Raw genomic sequence first — 20,752 nt, 5'->3', positions numbered from 1 at the left:
CGCGGCTGAGCCAGCCTGGCGGAGGCGGGCGCAGTACTGGTCGGTGGCCTTCACGGCGCCCACCAGCCCCTCGGCGCAGCGGCGCATCTGGCCGATGGTGTCGGCCGCCTCGATCAAGTCGCGGTACCGCTCGCCCACCATCTGCCGCAGCTCCTCCTTCTTGTGCTCAATCTCGGCCCGAACTTGGCGCTCCAGCCCGCGAATCTCCTCAGCGCCATGGCTCTCGAAAAGCGCCGCGGGGTCCCTAAGATCCAGCCGCTTCAGAGCTGGGGAGGCGGCCGCGGCTGCCATGATGAACTCGTCAGCCGCCCAACAGGCTACTTCCGTCCGGGGGAACGTCGCCCGGCGGCCATCTTGGTTGGGGGCGGAAGCGCTTCCGGCCCGCTGAGGGCCATGCTTGTTCGGGGGCGGCCGAGGGGCGGGACCGCCGATGGGCGGTGCTTTTTTAAAAGGAAACTGTGTGGTGGTTGATTCGCGAAGGCTGGCGGTTCCTCTGCGGGTCCAGCCTCTAGTGGATTTGAAGCCCCTCCCAGCGCGGGTGGAGCCTTTCCAAGTTGGAGGTAATTATAACCAAGCGCCCGCGGTCTGATTGAAACGCCTTCTCGGGATGCTCGGATCCCTCGCTGGGTCTGTCGCGCCCCGGGACAGGGGTCCTTCTCCTGAGACGGCGCAGTTGCACTCTCGGCCGGTCCCCTTCCCCTAGGCTCCCTCGGCCGCCCCTGTGTCCTGGGCGGGCTGGGGAGCCGGGTGGGCGCGCAATGCTGACCGTAGGTGCTGGACCCTCACCCCTGGCTCTCGGCGTGCAGCCTTCTGGGGCGTCCTTGTTATTCGTTATTTACTCTGGACATCCACCGAATGCAATGTTAGGAAAAGGGAAGCGTGAGTCCGTTTTTGTTCACTGGAAAGTAACTTCACAGATGCTGTGTACCGGGCCTGAGCGCCGGCACAGGCTCTCTCTTAAGGGGTGTGAGCGCGCGCTCGTTCGCTTCTGGTTTTCTTTTGTTGTTGCTTATTTTGGGGTTTTCGTTTTGTGTTTCAAACCAGTGTTATACCATCAAAGATGTCTTCCCTGCTATAACCTTACACTGGCACCAGCACCAGTCTGGAGAGGAGGGTAGTGGGCAGTGAGGAAACGACCTAAATGCCTGAGAAAACAACGCCTGGGGGTGGGGCAAGGGAGCCGGGTTGGGGGGAGGACGCCTAACACTGACTCAGTGATAATGAAACTTGGAGAGTGTGGCCTCTCTCTTCTAAGTATTTCCAAGACCCTTCATTAAAAAAAAAAAATTTATTATTGAAGATTTCATATCCACACTAATGTAGAGAGAATGGTATAATGGGCCCACCAGCTGGGTTTTACACTTACTAAGTCACGGTCAGTCTCATGTATATCCCTACCCACTCCCTCTCCCTCCCACTACCTCCATTATTTTGAGGTGAATCCTGTAAATAAATCATTCATTTAGAATATTCTAGTTTACCTCACAATAGCCCTACGATCTAGGGAATTTTACAGGTGGATAACCTGGGCCCCAGAGAGGCAAACAGATTTTACTCAGTGTCATTTTCAAAGCCTGTCCACAAAATGCTCCGATACATTTCAGCCCTGCAGAGTAGGTAGGAATAATTATTCTGTGCATGACAAAAAACCAGAGAAGCTTGTTTATTCCTGTCCACGTCACATGGTTACTAAGGGACAGAATCAGCCCTTAGACCTAGAATTCTGAATTCCTTTTCTACTTTGTCACACAACTTCCCACAAACTCAAAGCACTCCCTGGTGGCAGGTCTGCACTTTGCTGTCACTGCAGTGCCATCCTGTAGGGACACTTGTTGGTGTTTGACTTCCCAGCACCTGCAGAACCTCTTTTCTGTGTTTGAGAAAATTACTGCCTTACGGCAAGATCTGTTCCCCTTACAGCTGAGCTGGGATCAGCCAATCAGACACAACCAGCTAGGACTTTATTTTTTTTTTTTATAAAGATACTTTTCATTTATTATTTATTTACTTATTTATTTATTTTTGGCTGCATTGGGTCTTCGTTGCTGTGTGCAGGCTTTCTCTGGTTGCGGCGAGTGGGGGCTGCCCTTCATTGCGGTGTGTGGGCTTCTCACTGCGGTGGCTTCTCTCGTTGCAGAGCATGGGCTCTAGGCGCGTGGGCTTCAGTAGTTGTGGCTCACGGGTTTAGTTGCTCCACGGCATGTGGATTTTCCCGGACCAGGGCTCAAACCCGTGTTGCCTGCATTGGCAGGCGGATTCTTAACCAGTGGGCCACCGGGCAAGTCCCACCTAGGACTTCATAGATGGAGAGCTAGTGATGTCAAGGAACAGGGACAGTGGAGTCTTTGTTTTCATGGTGACAGAGGCGTCCCCTGCAAACATCCAGTCTCCGGGGGCAGCGGAGACATTGAATCCAGCTGCAGCGCTCAGCTGCCAGTGCCAGCAGTGGTCCTGGTGACAGCTATGGGTGACCAGAATGGTGCCCTCACCAGAATTGCCCTGAGGCGTGTTCTGACTGGGTTCTGAAGGTTAGTTTCCCTTTGTCCCTGTCTGTTTGCTGAGCCCGGTTCCCCACCTTTCCCAGAGATTCTATGAGTCGTCTGATATCTTATCGATAAATTTCATTTCTTTGAAAAGCAAAAACACTTTCAATTGCTTGCCTTAGAGACCCTAACTGACCCAGACTCTCCGAATTTCCAGCTCCACGAGAGTTTGGCTGGCCTCTTTCAAACGGCAAGAGGGAGGAATGTGAACAGTCAGCTAGGGTTTGCACGGGGTGGGGGGGGGGCGGGCACTTGCGCACACACCTGTCATTTCAGGTAGAGGAAAGGCAAGCTCGTCAGCTGACATCACCGCAGAGCGTGTTCTGAAGGCAGGGCTTTCCCTACCCCTTCTCTCTGCTTCCCTAGCCAAGTTCACCGCGCTGCCCTGAAGATGCCGCTGTTGCTCTTCTGCTCGCAGATCCGAGTGCCTAACAGAGGCCGTTACCACACCGGCTTCTTGCCTGGGTGCTGCGAAAGCTCTGTGTCTTTGACTCTTTATCCTCCACACCCGCTTTCCCATTCCCCCGGCATTGAAGAGGCAGCCCTTTCTTCTTGCGCCTTCTGCGTTGTCGCCCCATAAAACCAGGATGTGGGCAAAGAGCTCAGCTTCAGCAGCTGGGCAGGGCACTGGGCTGAACCAGGGGCAGAGATGAGAAACCGTCATGGCTTTTATGGCTTTCCTCCGGGGCAACTGTGGGCTCACTGTGATAGCCAATCACAGCTCTCTCACCTCACTTGGGATGCTGTGGGGCGGGGGCAGTTCCTTCCCTATTCTTTTTTTTTTTTTTTTTTTTGCGGTACGCGGGCCTCCCACCGCTGTGGCCTCCCCCGTTGCGGAGCACAGGCTCCGGACGCGCAGGCCCAGCGGCCATGGCTCACGGGCCCAGCCGCTCCACGGCATGCGGGATCCTCCCGGACCGGGGCACGAACCCGTGTCCCCCGCACTGGCAGGCAGACTCTCAACCACTGCGCCACCAGGGAAGCCCTATTGCCATCTTTTAATTTTGGCTTAGAGATGAGTGCGTATGTGTGTATCTTGTGGCAGTCTTGATGTCAGATTTTCTTCCTTTCACGTTAAATCTTTTTGGGTAGAATTTTAAGCATCCAGTATTTAAGTTCAAGAGATTCCATGTAGATCACATTGGGTTTCTGAAGTCAAACCTAGGCATTCTGCCAATTATATAATATAGCTGTAGTTTGGAGCACCACCTAGGCACTCCGCATATATCTTTAATTCTCACAATAATTCTATAGCATAGCTGGTCTTACACTCATTTGATTGGTAAAACAAGGTTCAGCAGGACCAAGGCGTCCGCCTGAGATTACGCAGGTAGCCAGCGGCTGAGTGTGTCTTCAGATCCCAGTTAGTTTGACTCTCCAGTCCTTGATCTTTGTTGTATCGTTAGCTTCAAAGAAAATTTCAGAACATCAAGAGGCAGGAGAGCCAAACAATCTTGAAGCAAAATTCAGATGGTACCCACACTGCCTCCTGCCCTTTGCCCAAAGGTGGGGCTTTACAGGTACAAGCAGGGACTTCCCTGGTGGCGCGGTGGTTAAGAATCCGCCTGCCAATGCAGGGGACACGGGTTCGAGCCCTGGCCCAGGAAGATCCCACATGCCGCGGAGCAACTAAGCCCATGCGCCACAACTACTGAGCCTGCACTCTAGAGCCTGTGAGCCACAACTACCGAGCCTGCGAGCCACAACTGCTGAAGCCTGTGTGCCTAGAGCCCGTGCTCCACAACAAGAGAAGCCACTGCAACGAGAAGAAGAGTAGCCCTGGCTCGCAGCAACTAGAGAAAGCCCCGCACACATCAGTGAAGACCCAACGCAGCCAAAAATAAATTAAAAAAACAAATTTATTAAAAAAAGAAAAACAAGTACAGGCAGTTGGGGGACCCAAGCTGGAGCGGCTCTCCAGTGATTTGGGGGACAGATGACACATGGGGTGGCCATGCTTGGGAGGCAAGTTGTCTGCATGCTCGAGGGCCCTCTTTTAAAACTGGGAGCATGTTCCGATAGTTTCACTTTCTCTGGGCCCATCAGCACTGTTACCTCACTCAGAACGTTGAGGGGGCAGATTTCTCCCTACTTGTTAATAGGAATGTAGCAGGCAAGCCAGCATCATGCCTAAAATAGAATGGTTTTTTGAAAACAGATTTTTGCAGATACCACATGTCCTCCTCCTTTTATGCATTATGTGGTCTAGCATCTGGACCTTGGCTCCCTGACTAAATGATTCAATAAATATTTGCAAAATGAGTGAATGGCGTCATACATATATGTCACATAATCACAAAGTATCTGCTCAAAGGACGCATTGGAAAAGGCAAAAGAATCTTTTGCCATCAGTTGCCTAACAGCTGAAATACTGAAAGCAGTAAGACAGTTTTCACCTATGTCACAGCCCCTCCGATGCCTTGTTTCAGTACCTCTTCTTTTAGGGAAGGTAGCTGTATCTCTGGCCTGTCAGTGTGCAGTGTGAAGCGTGAACCTGCTCAGTCTTACATCTGTCTGTACTTGGATGATGTTGGAGGGAAGGCTGTTTTCTCATAGGATGAGGGGGGAATGGGGGCTGGGCACACCAGAGGAGAGATGATAAATGGAAGAGCCAAAGTAACTGAGGAAAATTAAAATAAATTTAACTCGGGCTCAGCTAGGAGAAATGGCAAGGGAGAAAGCAAGATGGTAGAAAAAGAAAACGGAGAGGAATCTGACAACAAATTAACAGAGGGCAAAGCAAAGAAAGGGAAATTTGATCTGGTCAAGGATAGACTGTGTCAGTAAAAGGAGTGTAGGGAAGAGATATGGGAACATATGTATATGTATAACTGATTCACTTTGTTATAAAGCAGAAACTAACACACCATTGTAAAGCAATTATACTCCAATAAAGATGTAAAAAAAAAAAAAAGAGTGTGAGGGGCCGGACGGAAGATCGAGTTACGCACTGCTGCCCGGTGTGATTGAGACATTTGGTGTTTGCCCTTCCCTTGGCTGACATGCCAATGGGATAAGAGAGCCTCGCGAGAGGTGGTCTTGGCATCTTCACGTCAATGTCTATCAGCCTGTGTCAGCTGGAGGTGACATTTGTCATAGAAGGGATGGTTATTTCACTTAACTGTTTGCAGATAACTGAGACCCTGCCTTCAACAAATAGCCCGGCAGGCGTCACACCTGATAGAGGGAGCTTGGATGTCTGGGCTACACACATTCTCAACACCTTGACTAAAAAGGGTGATATCGAAAAATTGCACTCCAAGCATTTTACCCTTAATTAGTGTGTATTCGAGTACCTACTGCTGTAACTAGCTCTGTGTTGGATGCTGTGGAGGATATAAAAGGTATTTGATGAAAAGCCAATGATTCTGACACAAGCTCTCACTTCTTTTCAAGCCTCCTACACTGTCTTTTCCCCTTTCCCACCATTCCACCCTAGCGGATGAGCCTTCCCACAGGTATGGAGAAAACAGAAGTAATCAGGAAAGTCCTCATGTTACATCTACTAAATCTAACTCTGGACCTCACCCCTCCCACCTCTCAAAGATCTCACCCCCTTCTCTCTCCTCCATAATTTTCTCCTTCTCAGCTACATTGTTCCCATTATCTCAGAAATATTCCCTAGTGTCTCCCATTTTATAATCATGCCCTTTTGTCTCCCAGTCTCCTTCCAGCCCCCGCCCATTTCTCCTTTCCTCATCACAACGGATGGTCTTGACCTTTGGTCATTGCTGTCTCCACAAGACGCCTTCCATTCTCTTCTCCAACTCCATCCATTAGGGATCCTCGCATCATCACTGCATCCACTAAAATACCTCCCTCCCCATCTTGTCAGTTTCAGTAGTCACTTCTCAGTTTTTGGACCTTTCCGGCTGACCTGCCCCTTGTTGACACAGTTGCCTTTTGATTTCTCTCAAAACACGCTCCACTAGCTTTCCTCTTACCTCACTAGGCCTGTCTTCTCAATCACTCCCCCCACCCCCTCACCGGTACGCGGGCCTCTCACTGTTGTGGCCTCTTCTGCGCCTCCAGACTTGCAGGCTCAGCGGCCATGGCTAACGGGCCCAGCCGCTCCGCGGCATGTGGGATCTTCCTGGACCGGGGCACGAACCCGTGTCCCATGCATCGGCAGGCGGACTCCCAACCACTGCGCCACTAGGGAAGCCCCACAATCACTTCTGCTGGCTCTTCTTCCTTTGTGTAACCTCTTCACGTTGGATGGACCCAGGCTCAAGCCTTAGCACTGGTCTCTTCTTGGTCTTCAATCCCTGTCTAGGTGATTCCATCCTGTCCTGTCGCCTAAAGAGTTAGAGCATTACTCCAGTGGTTGAGATGGAAATTATGATGGCAGTGGAAATGGAGAGAACGGAATGGATGTTTGCAGATGACTCCGATATTTGTTACTACAGCCCTGTGCTCCTGGATTATATATACATCTAGCCACCTCCTTAGACTCTCCACTTGGATGTCTAAGAGAAGTCTCAAATCTAACACGTTGAAAATAATAATTCTCTTCCTGCCACATCCATCCTGAACTCTTTTCTAGTCAACCCTATCTCAGGAAATGGCACCACCCAGTTATTCCGGGCTAAAACCCAGCAATAATCCTCCATCCCTCTCTCTCACTATCCACACCCAATCCATCTACAAATCCTATAGACTCTTCCTCCAAAACAGGGGTTGATGCAATTTAACTATGAAGAGGCAGATAGTCAGTGGGTGTTGCAGGGCCTGTGGTCTCCATTACAACTATTCTACAAGGCCATTGTAGCAGGAAATCCGCAGCAGACAGTAGGTAAATGAATGGGCGTGGCTGAGTTCCAATAACATTTCATTGACAAAAGCAGTCAGAGGGCCAGTTTTGGCCCACGGACAATAGTTTGCTGACCCCAGATCCAAAATATATCCCTGTCCTTTTCCATCTCCACTGTCACTAGCCGAGTCCAGGTCATCAGCTTCTCATCTGAGCCACTCGGATTACCTTTTATTTTCTTTTAGTTTTTTTTGTTTTTGGCCACCCCACATGGCACGCAGGATCTTAGTTCCCAGACCAGTGATCGAACCTGCGCCCCCCGCAGTGAAAGCATGAGTCTTAACCACTGGACTGCTGGAGAAGTCCTTCAAATTACCTTCTAATTCCTCCTGATTCTACTCCTGTCCCGTTAGTGACTCTCCTCACTATAAAAGCAAGCTGAATCTTTCAAAAGTATAAATCAGGCCTTGTGTGTCGCCTGCTTCAAACCTCCAGTGGCTTCCCAGCCCTCTGGGTCAGGTTCCAACTCCTATCAAAGATCTTCAAGACCCTGCACGACCTGGCCCCATCCCATCCCACCCCTCTCTCGCTCTATTCCAGCCTCACTGGCCTTCTTTCTGTTTCATAAACAAGGCTTGGTTCACTCTTTTCTAAGGCCTTTGCTCTGACCGTTTCTTTTACCAGATCTTCACATGGTGGTTGCCTCCTCTGAGAAGCCTGCCTGGGCCACCCCAATCTAAATCAGGAAATGTTAACATTTATAAAGCGCTCACTGTATGTCAGCCAGTGTTATAAACTCTGAATATGAATTACCTTATTCAGTTCTCACAAAAAGCCCTCTGAACTAGATCCTGTTCTTATCTCCATTTTATTGAAGAGGAAATTGGGGCCAAGAGAGATTGTATAATTTGCCCCAAATGATTGAGGAAGTAGCAGAGCTGAGATATAAACCAGGCTGTCTGGCTCTGGGGTCCATGACCTTAGGCACCTAAGGCACCTAAGTAAAGACAGGCTCTTCACTGTCTATGTATTTTTATCATAGCATTTGTCATTGTGTTGTGATTACATGTTCATTTATTTGTGCTTTTGTTTGTTGAGTGTCTCCCCTACAACAAAAAGCAGAGATCTCGTCTGTCTTTTATCTCATCAAATTCCCAGCTTCTAGAACAGTGTCTGACACACAGTAGACATTCAGTACTTGCTGAGTGCATGAACAGTAATTTAACTTTGTAGCAAAGTAATTTATTGATATGCTGACAAATCTGTAATATTCAAAGTACACCTTACCTTAGAATTCCTATGAAGGAAATGAATAGATTCATTACTCTAATTTCAGCAATGTTGAATTAATTCATAATCTGATCAGCCCTCCCCTCTCCCCCAAAATACATGAATTCTTTGGAATTTTGTAAAAATAAATTTATTTATTTTTGGCTGCATTGGGTCTTCAGTGCGGCACGCGGGCTTTTTCTCTAGTTGCGGCAAGCGGGGGCTACTCTTCGTTGCGGTGCTCAGGCTTCTCATTGCGGTGGCTTCTCGTTGTGGAGCACGGGCTCTAGGTGCGCGGGCTCAGTAGTTGTGGCGCACGGACTTAGTTGCTCCGCGGCGTGTGGGATCTTCCCGGACCAGGGCTTGAACCCGTGTCCCCGGCATTGGCAGGCGGATTCTTAACCACTGCGCCACCAGGGAAGCCCCTCTTTGGGTTTTTGAATGTTACTTATGGAATTAGAATAGACTCCTGTCCATTTAACCTTCTTATTCCCTTATCTTGTTGCTTCTGGGCTATGTATGAGTGTGTTCATACACGTTGATACTCCAGGACAGCAATCCTGAAGGTCAGGATAAGTTCAAGGGAAGGTGGTCCCTTTCAGTGTGGCTGAATGTTTTCAACTTAAGGACAGATCTATAAGAGAAGCTGTTTTATTACAGTAATCCTGCCCTTGCCTTACCTAGAGAAGTACTGTGGCCAGGCACCCATAGCTGTCTCCGGAGAATATTCAGCTGTAATGATGACGGTTTGGTGGGGTATTTCCCTCTTGGATACAGCATAACTGGAGAAGTAGCTTGGGAGGAAGCAGTTTTCAAGTGTACCTTTCCTAGGGATGAGCCATTGTGAGGATCATGTCCCATCCTGGGATTCACACAACCTAAAATTATAAATGTCAACTAAGGAGGTCTTAGAACATTGAGCGTTCAAAGACTCCAACTGGGGAAATCAGATCCCTGAGGAAACTGCAGGGTTTTAGGAGGAGGTATGCTTGCAGGAAACTCTGGTTCTACTGGGACGTGAAGTTTGTTTGTTTTTGTTGTATTTGAAGTTGTACTAGGTAAATCAGAAACAACCTGCTCGGCCCAAGGCTGGATGATAAAAGACTCTGAATCCTCAGGCTCCAGAAAGTTTGCAGTTTGGGTACTTGCAAATAGAGTTTGGGGGAAAATGCCACCAGTTGACTAGAATGTATTGAATTGCCTGGGCTTTTTTTTTTTTTTTTTTGCCGTACGCAGGCCTCTCACTGTCGCAGCATCTCCTGTTGTGGAGCACAGGCTCCGGACGCGCAGGCTCAGCGGCCATGGCTCACGGGCCCAGCCGCTCCGCAGCATGGGGATCCTCCCGGACCGGGGCACGAACCCGCGTCCCCTGCATCGGCAGGCGGACTCCCGACCGCTGCGCCACCAGGGAAGCCCGTAGCCTGGCCTTTTTGATATGCTTTTGGTATAGGTGGCGGTCGTGGAAGAGTGCACTACTCAACCTTGGAATTTGAAAAGTCGTGCCGATGAGTTTACATTTTGCAAAGGGAGATCATAAAGTTGCATTCTGCATCGGCCATGCCCAAAGCAGAATCTTTGGATGTTGACCACCTGGAATCCTGTGTGAGCGGGTGTTGCTCTAATCCTTCATCCCCTCTGCAGCTCCCAAGCTGTCCAGTGGTTATATTCTGAAAATCCAGTTTTTCTTCTCGGAATTTAGAGAGTGCTTTGAACGTTGGAAGGCCCCGAGAGCCTCTCAGTTATGCCTGTACCTTGGTGGAAGTTTAATGAGCCTGCTCCAGCTATTCCAGTAGACGGTGGGCAGCTTTGAGAGTGCTGGGATCCCGGGAAGGGGGGTGTCTCAGGAGGGGCCACATCCTGATTCTCCATCCCTCACGCCATCCGTTCTGCGCCCCTCTCTGGAGGCTGCCCTCTCTGCACTATCTCCTTTGGCCCTCTTACTTTCTGGCTCTGGCTGAATTCAGCCACGGGAGTGTTCCCGACCAGGGCTCTTGGCCTCCTTAATCGATAGAAATTGATCAGAGGCCAGACAAGAAATTCAGGCAAGGCTTTACTGGGGTCCCTGCTGCAGCAGCGGAGACTGAAAACAGGTAACGGGGTCCCCTGCTCACTCACCCTTTGAGCTGGTTCCTTATATGGGGTGAGGGTGGGGTATATCCAGGGTTCGGGCCGGAGGGGTGGCTTGGGGGTTTTGCCCACCCGCTTGGTGGTGCTGTGTGCAGGCGGCCTGCACAGTACCCTGCTTTTGCTCCCGACACCCTGTTTTTGCTCCCAGCCCCTCAGAAGTGTCAGTTGTGGTTTTGGTCTTTTTGTATCTTGTTGTTCATAATTTGCCCCAACTGCTCATGAGTGCAGTTATTTTTAGTCCCTTACAGTTTCTTTGTATTTTGTTGCTTGAGGAGATGTGTGTTCGGGGGCAAGCAGTGAAGCAAAGGGCCCCAGGTCCCAGGTCCCAGGCTGTCTCAGGAGGAGGGCAAAGGGATGCACTGCGATTCTGGCCGATTTACTTTACAGGCACAGCTCCCGTTGGGTCTTACCTTCCTCGTGGCTTCTGCTCTCACTCGGCTGGTGAAGTCTTCCTTCCTCACCTGGTCTCCGGGCCCCTCATCCATCTCTTGCTGATTCCCTGACACCTCCCCACCCCTCTGTACGCAGCTCCTTCATTACATTCATTTTAGTTAAACCCCTCTGAGTGCGCCATCTGTTTCCAGCTGGACCCGTGAGCGATACAGATGGTTATAGTCCCGGACTAACGGCGTGATCCTCTCCCTCTGTTTAGCACCAGGCCCCAGGCCAAACCACGTTTTCACCCTGGAGGAAGAACAAAGAACTCAGATATTTAGAACACGCCGTGAACCCTAAGTTTCTAGAACACTTGGACAATATGAGGCTCTGTTTACGGAGCTGAGACGTTATATCCCTGGTCCATTCGGGCAGAGACCGAAGTCTAGTTAGGCTTAGCCGAGGAGCAAAGCCCTCTAGCCAGAAAGGAACACTCTGTGTAGATAGAAATCGTGTAGCGCCTTACCGGCAGACGCATAATGCATTTACTTTTCTGCACCGGACTTGCTTTCACCTTGCATCACGTGGTCGGTTGTGTTAGTGCCAGCTGAGCTTTCCTGATGGCAGGATTAGAAGCCATGGTTTAATGTTAGCCAGTTTGGAAAATCGTTGGTCGTTTAATAACCCAAAAGTTCCTGGTCTTCTCTTGCTGCGATTCAAGGTGAGGGGAATTTCATGTTTACTGGACATCCCTGTGCACCTGGTGATGTGATAAATTATTTAAAATATTTTATTTCAGGTAGTCTTTACACCACTCTGGGAGGTAGGTGGTGTGATCCCTATTTTGCAGACAGGGAGGCAGGGGCTTGGGAATGTCAGGCCCAGGCTCCAGGTCACACCTCCCATAGGTGGAAGTGCAGTGATGTGGTTAAGAAATCAGGTTCTGGGCAAGTGATGTAAGTACTGTATGCCTCAGTTTCCTCATCGATAGAATGGGGGTAACAGCTGGACCTACTTCATAGAGCTCTTGTGGTAACTGAACGCAATGATGAACATAAAGTGCTTAGAACAGGACTCAGTGCATCCAGAAGTTAGCTACTTTTCTTTTCTGATTTTAACAGTCTAATGCATAGTTAAGATTCTGTTTTAAGCACCTGGAAATTTTTGTTATGTTTTGATTTTGAGTGAAAGAAGTGATGAGACGGTGATAAAAAGTCATTTTCTTTGACCTGATTTTCAAACTCTTGATATTTCTCTGTCATCAGTTTTGCTGTCAGCAGAGCTGACATGTCTTTATGACATTTTTAGAGCATCCCTTTCATCATCTGCTTTACAATGACTTAGTCATGCTATTTAAATCAGGTTACAAAATCTGGAAGAAATCAGATGAGGCCGTTAAAAACTGTCTGTGAACAAAATGGGACTCACTGGTGGTTGTTTTTTTTTTCCTTTTGCTACTGGACAAACGATGGCTAAGACATCTAGAAAATGTTTTGTACACTCTTTTGGGGGCTGGGAGTTTTAAGACAAATTGTAAAATTCTAAAGTTTACAGTTCCGTGTTTTAGGAAACCTGGGGAGTGTGGGTTACGTCACCTAGGACTCTGGCCCATTTTCCTGAATCTCTAAAGTCTTTTCCGGAAGTAGGTGGGAACCGAGGTGAGTCTGCATAGCTGGCCTCTTGAACAAACTTCACCCTAAGTCCCTTATTTGAGAGTGTGATTTCATGTGAAGGTAGTTTATAAAACAGTACCCTTGCAAAAATAAATAAAGTCACTAAAAAAATGTTTGCTTTCTGCTTTCTAGTATATAGGATCAATTATAACAGCAAAGATCGAGGTAAATTTATCTGACAGGAAACACATGCAATTACCAAGGCTGGTGCAGCTTATTTGAAAACACAAGCAGTATTAGCTATTTTGTCTAAATACTGGACGCTCAGGAATGACAAATTAGCAGAAATAACCACATTCAAGATATCACGAGAATAGTAAAAATATCTGGCTTCTGTGCACACCTGTGCTCGGCATATTAAAACCATCCATCGTGGCACATAATTAAAACTGTTTTTGCCGTTGGGGCTGCTGAAAGCTTTTTCTGGATGTCCCAGGTTTCCTCATATGCATAGAGCATGGAAGGAATTTCTTATCTCCACCACCTTCAGAAAGGGGGGGCCAGGAACAATGCTGGGACCTCTCAAAGGAACAGAAAAGGGGGCGAATTGCATGTGAGAGCGTGTGTGAAGAGTCTTCAGTCTCCTTTGATGATGACTGATCTACTGTTTGTCAAAACCCGCTGTTGTTTACGGTGAGTGACAGCTGGGGAGTGATGGACAGATCAACTATGGAAGACGAGTGAAGGATAATTTAGGAAAAAGGCACTGCCCACTAGACGATCTTCACCACGTTCTAAACGTCAACACCACACATTCCGCACTCTGTTCTTCCCTAGTGAGATGGTTCCCAGGCTGCTGGAAACTCGAACGGAGACTCCTCCTGGGGAAAAAGCTTTCAGATCATTTGGGTAGTTGAATCGTCTGCCGTTATTTTCTTTTTTGTAAATTTTTATTGGAGCGTAGTTGCTTTACGACGTTGTGTTCGTTTCTGCTGTGCAGCCTACTCGGGATCAGATAGGGTGAGCTCGGTGGCCCTGTGGGGCTGCGCTGGCTGGTTTCCTCCTCCAAACAGACGGGAAACCAGTCCTCGTTAGCAGGTGGTTCTAACTGGGAACCTTGTCCTCCCACTCAAACACGTATTAAACTGCTTCTGTCTGAGGCGGTGCAGTGATGGAAAGGATGGAGAGATGGGGAAGAAGAATGAACGAGGCCTGGCTCTGGACCATCCACCCGCAGGAGTACATGCCTCTCTGCTGTTTCCTTCAAAATCCGTTCCCAGCCTCATTAAAAAATATATATATATTTATTTAGGGCTTCCCTGGTGGCGCAGCGGTTAAGAATCCGCCTGCCAACGCAGGGGCACGGGTTCGAGCCCTGGTCCGGGAAGATCCCACATGCCGTGGAGCAACTGAGCCCGTGCGCCACAACTACTGAGCCTGCGCTCTAGAGCCCGTGAGCCACAACTACTGAGCCCGCGTGCCTAGAGCCTGTGCTCCGCAACAAGAGAAGCCACCGCAGTGAGAAGCCCGCACACTGCAACGAAGAGTAGCCCCCGCTCGCCGTAACTAGAGAAAGCCTGTGTGCAGCAACGAAGACCCAATGCAGCCAAAAATAATAAATTAAATTAAATTTAATTTAAAAAATATTTATTTGTTTATTTGGCTGCGCTGGGTCTTAGTTGTGGCATGTATGGGGGATCTAGTTCCCCGACCAGGGATCGAACCTGGGCCCCTTGCACTGGGAGCTCAGAGTCTTAACCACTGGACCACCAGGGAAGTCCCCCAGCCTCATTTTCTGAAAATGAAGTGTCCTTCTCTATTTAAAGGTGGGCAGGTGGAATGCTCAAAAGTAGAAATCATTTCAAAAATTTCAAACTTTAAATGTAAATATTAGAGAACACTATTTGGAAAGATGGACAGAGGAAATAAAGGAAACGAACTCTGATAGGCTAAGTTTTAAGAAATGTGCCCCTGTCTTGACTGCACCTCTGGACCCTTACTGACCTTGACACCCTTTAAGAATGGAGCTGCTTGGGGGGGCTTCCCTGGTGGTGCAGTGGTTGAGAGTCTGCCTGCCGATGCAGGGGACGCGGGTTCGTGCCCCGGTCTGAGAAGAGTCCACGTGCCGCGGAGCGGCTGGGCCCGTGAGCCATGGCTGCTGGGCCCGCGTGTCCGGAGCCTGTGCTCCGGGGCGGGAGAGGCCACAACAGTGAGCGGCCCATGTACCGCAAAAAAAAAAAAAAAAGAATGGAGCTGCTACTTCCGTGCCTTGCTTTGGTTCTTCTCTAGCAATTAGGATTTACTTTATCAGTCCCGGAGGCTGTAAGGAAGCCCTTGAGATCCCAGACCCTCTAAATACCCATCTCCATGTTGGCCCACCAGCCCAGAACCATGTTGCCGCTGGCAAACCAGATTTTGGGTCTGCTCGGCTGTTCTAGAGCTGTTCTGTTCAAGATTGAGGAGGAATGGGTTTCCTTGGTTGCAGAGATAGCCCCCAGCAACACGCCGTGTGGCTGAGGATGCGACGGGTGCCACCTTCCCGTCCTCAAGCCCTTGGAGCTGGGAACAAGCAGAGGGGGTCGCGTGAAGGTGCAGGAGAGAAGGACAGTGAGACAGCTGTGGTCTGTCGCTTCCCAGAACGAGCCTGCGATGAGCAGGGCCCATCCACCTGGGCGAGCTATTTAGGGGACTGTTTTATTTTATCTTGTTTACTGATGAATCATTTATTTGAACAAGACAAAAACGTCTCCACATTGTTTCCTTTTATACAGAAATTGGAACAGTTCAAATATATTACTTTTTCTCTTTTTCAACAGATCTTATTTGAGTCTGGTCCCAGGAACTTCTTTTCATTCTAGGATTCACGTTTTAGTAACACACATGCACCCATTACAGCCAAAACAGCATACTCGAATTTCGGATAGTCATTCATTATTATGGTGACAGTACCAACATATGGTAAAAGCCCTCTGGCTCTCCCCACCATGTCCTTCTTTTCGAGCCAGTTCTCGCCTTCTTTGTATGAACCTCTATCATCAACTTTAATATTATCTCCTTTAGTCAGAAATTCGATGTCTCCATTATCTTTCATGAACTTTGATTACTCTGTGTACTGTTGGAATGTAGGAGACTATTTTAATCTGCAAAAAAGCGTTTAAGTGGAAGCCAAAGTGAGTCTTCGTCCAGTCTGAGCCTTTGCTCCACAAGTGGCTAGACTCCCAAGTTGACTGTGCAACTGGGACTAAGCTAACTTTAGATAATCTTGAGCATGAACCCTGGAGACAGACCCCTGTTCATCAAAAAAGGCTGTAAGAAGACATTCTTCCCCATCACATACTGGCTGGTACTTAAAATGCACGAGACGAGTTGATGTAGGCATCCCGAGCCATGGAAATGGACTGGGGAGGGAGCGGCGGATGAAGGGAGGACTTCTTTTATCTTGAAGACACTCTTTTTTCGTGGAAGTGTGTTCACAGCTGAGAAGGAGAACTGTGATTCATTTTCTCAGTGGCCGAGCATTCCCCCCAAAATGTTCAACCTAATATTTGCATTAGGAAGCGTGGCGGCAGGTGGGGAAGGCCTATGAAAACACTGTCCTTGATGAGAATCAACTTAAAAATTATTTGGAGTGACTTTTCTGCAAAGAAGTTGTCTTGTTTTTCTTATACAACATTATTGCTGTGAGCAGGACCTTCACTTTAGGTTGGTTGATTGGTGAGGATGATAACCCTTTTGCCAACCCTGTTTTTTTTTTTTTTAATTTTGAGGTGTTATTGCAGGGACAGCTGGCTGGGGCTAGGTGTGCAGTGTGTGACTTGGCACGGAATCCTCCAGGTGAAAAATCACTGCAGGCACAATGTCCCTCTCCCCTACCAGGAAAAAAAATGACTCAAGGGCTTCCCTGGTGGCGCAGTGGTTGAGAGCCCGCCTGCTGATGCAGGGGACGCGGGTTCGTGCCCTGGTCCGGGAGGATCCCACGTGCCGCGGAGCGGCTGGGCCCGTGAGCCATGGCCGCTGAGCCTGCACGTCCGGAGCCTGTGCTCCGCAACGGGAGAGGCCACAGCGGTGAGAGGCCCGCGTACCGCAAAAAAAAAAAAAAAGACTCAGTATCCTTAGACTTCAAATGAGTTAGTCAGATTCTAGTTCGCTTCCTCAGTTGAAAGCCTTGGAGAATCTCTGCATTGGAGGTCTTGCCCAAAAGATACAGAAGGTGCGTTGTGTGTGCACGTGAGTGTGTTACACGTCCGCATGCATGTCACGTGCACACGTGTGAATGTGTCCTTCACGTGTATGTGCATCACATGTGTGTGCCTGCGCTCCGTTGCGTCACCCGTGTGTGTCTGAGCGCACCCAGTGCAGCGAAGGTACCAGTTGAGCTGAACTTGAGAGCCTTGGAAGACAGTCCATTTCTCCGGAGTAGTGGGATTCTGGTTAATGTTAAGAAAACAGCTAAGGCTTTGTTTTGTTATTTGAGAAGCATTTGGGGTTCTTGTTAAAAAACAGTGTCCATGAGAAAAAAACATCGGCTCTCTCAGGAATGACTATGTTGCCTGGCCTGGAGGATGAGGGGTCTCAGAGGAACTGACTCCCAGCCAGCGGCCAGGTTGGGGCGCAGGACGCACCGTCCAGGAGGGCATTGCTGCTCCTTTGTGGTATCTGCTGCGACTACACGTAGTCCTGCTACTGGTGGCTCTTCTTCTCTTGAGACTAGCAATCTTCTCTCAGGGGGCCTGTACTGGCTACCTAGTAATCTTTTCTTTGTAAGGACCTGGGACCCCTGTGTCTTCTGTGTCCAGGCTACAATAGCCTTATTTGGTAGCTCACAGCACACCCCTCTTTCTCTCTTCGGGGACTGCCACTGCCAAGGGACCTTCTCTACTGCTTAAGGGATTGGAGGTCCCATCACTGAATAACTGGAGTCGGTAAAGCCCTGGGAAGCCGTTTCAGATTTCTTTTTAAGTGGGCCTTGCCTCCCATTCCTCGACGGGCTTTTCGAAAAGGATGGGGCAATTTTATCTCTAACCAGTACATTCCTTTTCTGCTTCCAGTCCTTGTAGGATCAGGGTCACAAATAAGCCCCCTCTCTGGACCAGACACATATCCTGGCAAAGAGGTCTTTTCCTCCCCCGAGTCTGGCCCTTCAATGATGCCAGGAAAGGAGAGAGATGAAAAAAATAAAGCCTCTCCTTCTCCGTGAAAACTCCCTCTCTGCCCACCTGAACTTAGCCTCTGTGTCATCAGCTTTCTCATGCTGAACATCTTTGTCCTACGGGAGCAGATGTTCATGGAGCCCAGCGATCAAGCTACAGCGTTTCATTTAATGATATTATACTCACTTTCAATCTTAGGAGAATCGATAATGTTTTCTATTTAACTTGGTTAAGTCTTGGTTAATATTTAGCTCTGTTTTTAAGCCTAGTCCAGATATCTACAACCTGACACATCTAAACGAGGAAACTAGGTGCCCAGCCTGTGTTCAGTCACTGCCAAGTTAAAGGAAAGGGTGGTCAGTCACTGCAGTTGGCGGTGGGAGTGGCAGGTGTGAAAGCTTGGCCTTGAGCTGTTATTCTTAGCTCTGATGGTCTGCCGACTTGGCTAACTGTTATAAAAGCTTTCTAGCTGTAAGCAGAATACAGTCCCTGGTGCCTACTTTCTAGATGAGCTGCTAGGGAAAAAAAAAAAAATTAGAGGCTCTGCCTATGAGAATGAAAGTTGTTTTGCTTCTAACATATTAGACGCAGAACAACTACTTAGGTGAAGGTTTGCTTTGCTAGAACGTTTGATAGGAAATTTGGTGTTTTTGAATCTGGCAAAAAATATGGATTAGAAAAGTGGCTGATTATAAGTTATTACTTATAAGCCCAAATGCTTGGTCCGCTAAATATTGTGATTTTTTTGTGGTGATACATGTTTCAGAAACACTCATCAGACCTTCTGCATCATATAAGGAACCTTTTGAAGGTTCTCTTCCACCTTTCTTCAACAAGGCCAAAGTTCATTTCTGTCTTTCATTGTAACTTGATGGTCTTGATTGGACAGCCACGTCTGGGGCTGATTACGAACATCTATCTCGACAACCACCTACTTGCTGCCTTTGTCAGTGACCAGGCTGTACGCTTTTCCAGCACGAGGCTCCTATTTAGGGCAGCTGGGGCCGAAAGCTTCAATACCTGTATTCTGTCTTGGAGGAGAGGATGAGTTTGTGTAAGCAGACTCCAGCTCACTGCCAGCTCTGAATTCCCAGCCACCAGCCTCCATCTTCTTATCTGCCTACCATTTATGAGAGATAAATAAGTTTATGCAAAAACAAAAAGAGGTACAATTATAAGATGACACTGTAGGGAAAGTTGTTACACAAAAATGCATGCAATAAACTATTATATATAGGATGGATAAACAAGGTCCTACTGTATAGCACAGAGAACTTATTCAATATCCTATGATAGGATAGACCTAGAGTCTGTCATACAGAGCGAAGTAAGTCAGAAAGAGAAAGACAAATACCGTATGCTAACACATATATATGGAATTTAAGAAAAAAAAATGTCATGAAGATACCTAGGGGTAAGACAGGAATAAAGACAGACCTACTAGAGAACGGACTTGAGGATATGGGGAGGGGGAAGGGTGAGCTGTGACAAAGCGAGAGAGAGGCATGGACATATATACAATAACAAACGTAAGGTAGATAGCTAGTGGGAAGCAGCCGCATAGCACAGGGAGATCAGCTCGGTGCTTTGTGACCGCCTGGAGGGGTGGGATAGGGAGGGTGGGAGGGAGGGAGACGCAAGAGGGAAGAGATATGGGAACATATGTATAGGTATAACTGATTCACTTTGTTATAAAGCAGAAACTAACACACCATTGTAAAGCAATTATACCCCAAGAAAGATGTTAAAATATATATATATCCTATGATAAACCATCATGGAAAAGAATATAAAAAATAATATATATAACTGAATCACTTTGCTGTATAGCAGAAATTAATGACTTTGTAAATTAACTATATTTCAATTAAAAAAATTTTTAAATGCATGCAGCAAAATCACACATGATTACTCAGGATCAGCTACGAGTTCAACTCAGAACTGCCCAGCACTCACAGCTAATGGAGCGTGACTCCTTCTCCTTCTCTTTTCTTCTTCATAAAAACAAGCAAAAGAAAGAAGTGCAGCGTCCTTCTATCCTTCAGTGTCCTTGTCCTCGTGTCCTCTTAGACTGTCGCAAGCTATGGCATGAACCTCACCAAAGTTCCAACCCCATGTCCAATATTACTCAGCTCTCTGTGTTAACTGAAACACAAGCTGACATCATATTCCACACAGGCCCCAATGTCCTATCATCTCTCCTGATACCTTTCTCACTACATCCGCTTAGGTTTAAACCGCTCTTCACCACCCATGAGAATGGAGGGTAAGTAGAAGCTTGCATAACCCAAATGCTCTGATATCCTAGAATCAATGGAGTACCTCACTTTTTATTCTCTCCTGGCATCCAGCCGATCTGTCTTCATAATTACATGTTGAGTGGAGGCTAGGATTAAATTTTGGAACTAAAATGGTGTTAACGTTTAAATGAAAATGTGTATCCTCTCTTTTGAAGAAAAGAAATCAACCAGAGAGCCAATCATCCTAGAAAGAGATCGTTCACAAAGTGGAGAATACCTCCTCATAAAATAAAAACCTGACTTCTTATTTGGACAGAATGATAACACCAGGCTGAAAGGCCCTGTCCTATAGGCTTAGGATGACCATTCTGCTGATGCATACCCGCCATCTACCTGGGTACGTGTTTTAAGGCTTTAGATGGCTGCTCTGGACCCTGGCCTCCTTGCAGGTAGTTTCTCTGATTGCAGGGGCAGGAGTGCTATTGAATTAGTCTTTCTGCCTTGAAATTATTTCTACAGATTCTTGGTCCCTTGGAATCACTTCTCTAAGTAAATGTCAGCGTTTATGCAAAGACCCAGGAACATCACATATTACAATAATGGTAAAGTTGGGTTTAAAGCATTTCATTGCAAATCTTTGCTTGTTTTTTTTTTTTTTTTTTTTTTGGCATGTTTCTTTTTA

The 20,752-nt window shown here is 47.8% G+C and overlaps 2 protein-coding genes across 3 annotated transcripts in view; one reads left to right on the top strand and one right to left on the bottom strand.

Annotated features, from left to right (window-relative positions):
* COG1 (component of oligomeric golgi complex 1) overlaps positions 1 to 340 on the bottom strand; it is a 13,287-nt gene extending 12,947 nt beyond the window's left edge. The window contains exon 1 of the mRNA XM_024760930.1: positions 1 to 340. This exon is cut by the window's left edge and continues 13 nt beyond it. Coding sequence (XP_024616698.1) covers positions 1 to 291 — 291 coding nt within the window. The 5' untranslated portion in view covers positions 292 to 340.
* The window catches only part of SLC39A11 (solute carrier family 39 member 11), a 423,926-nt gene that overhangs the window by 397 nt on the left and 402,777 nt on the right, over positions 1 to 20,752 (top strand). The window contains exon 1 of one of the 2 annotated variants that reach the window (XM_024760936.1): positions 473 to 560. The exons of the other annotated variant lie outside the window; for it this stretch is intronic. The gene's annotated coding sequence lies outside the window, so the exon portion shown is untranslated. Of the gene's footprint in view, positions 1 to 472; positions 561 to 20,752 lie in introns of those variants that run through there. 2 annotated transcript variants of the gene reach the window in all.

This window comes from Neophocaena asiaeorientalis, unplaced genomic scaffold (genome assembly GCF_003031525.2).
Source record: "Neophocaena asiaeorientalis asiaeorientalis breed wild unplaced genomic scaffold, Neophocaena_asiaeorientalis_V1.1 scaffold30, whole genome shotgun sequence".
Taxonomy (NCBI): Eukaryota; Metazoa; Chordata; class Mammalia; order Artiodactyla; family Phocoenidae; genus Neophocaena; species Neophocaena asiaeorientalis.
This window is presented reverse-complemented; position numbering and strand designations above follow the sequence as displayed.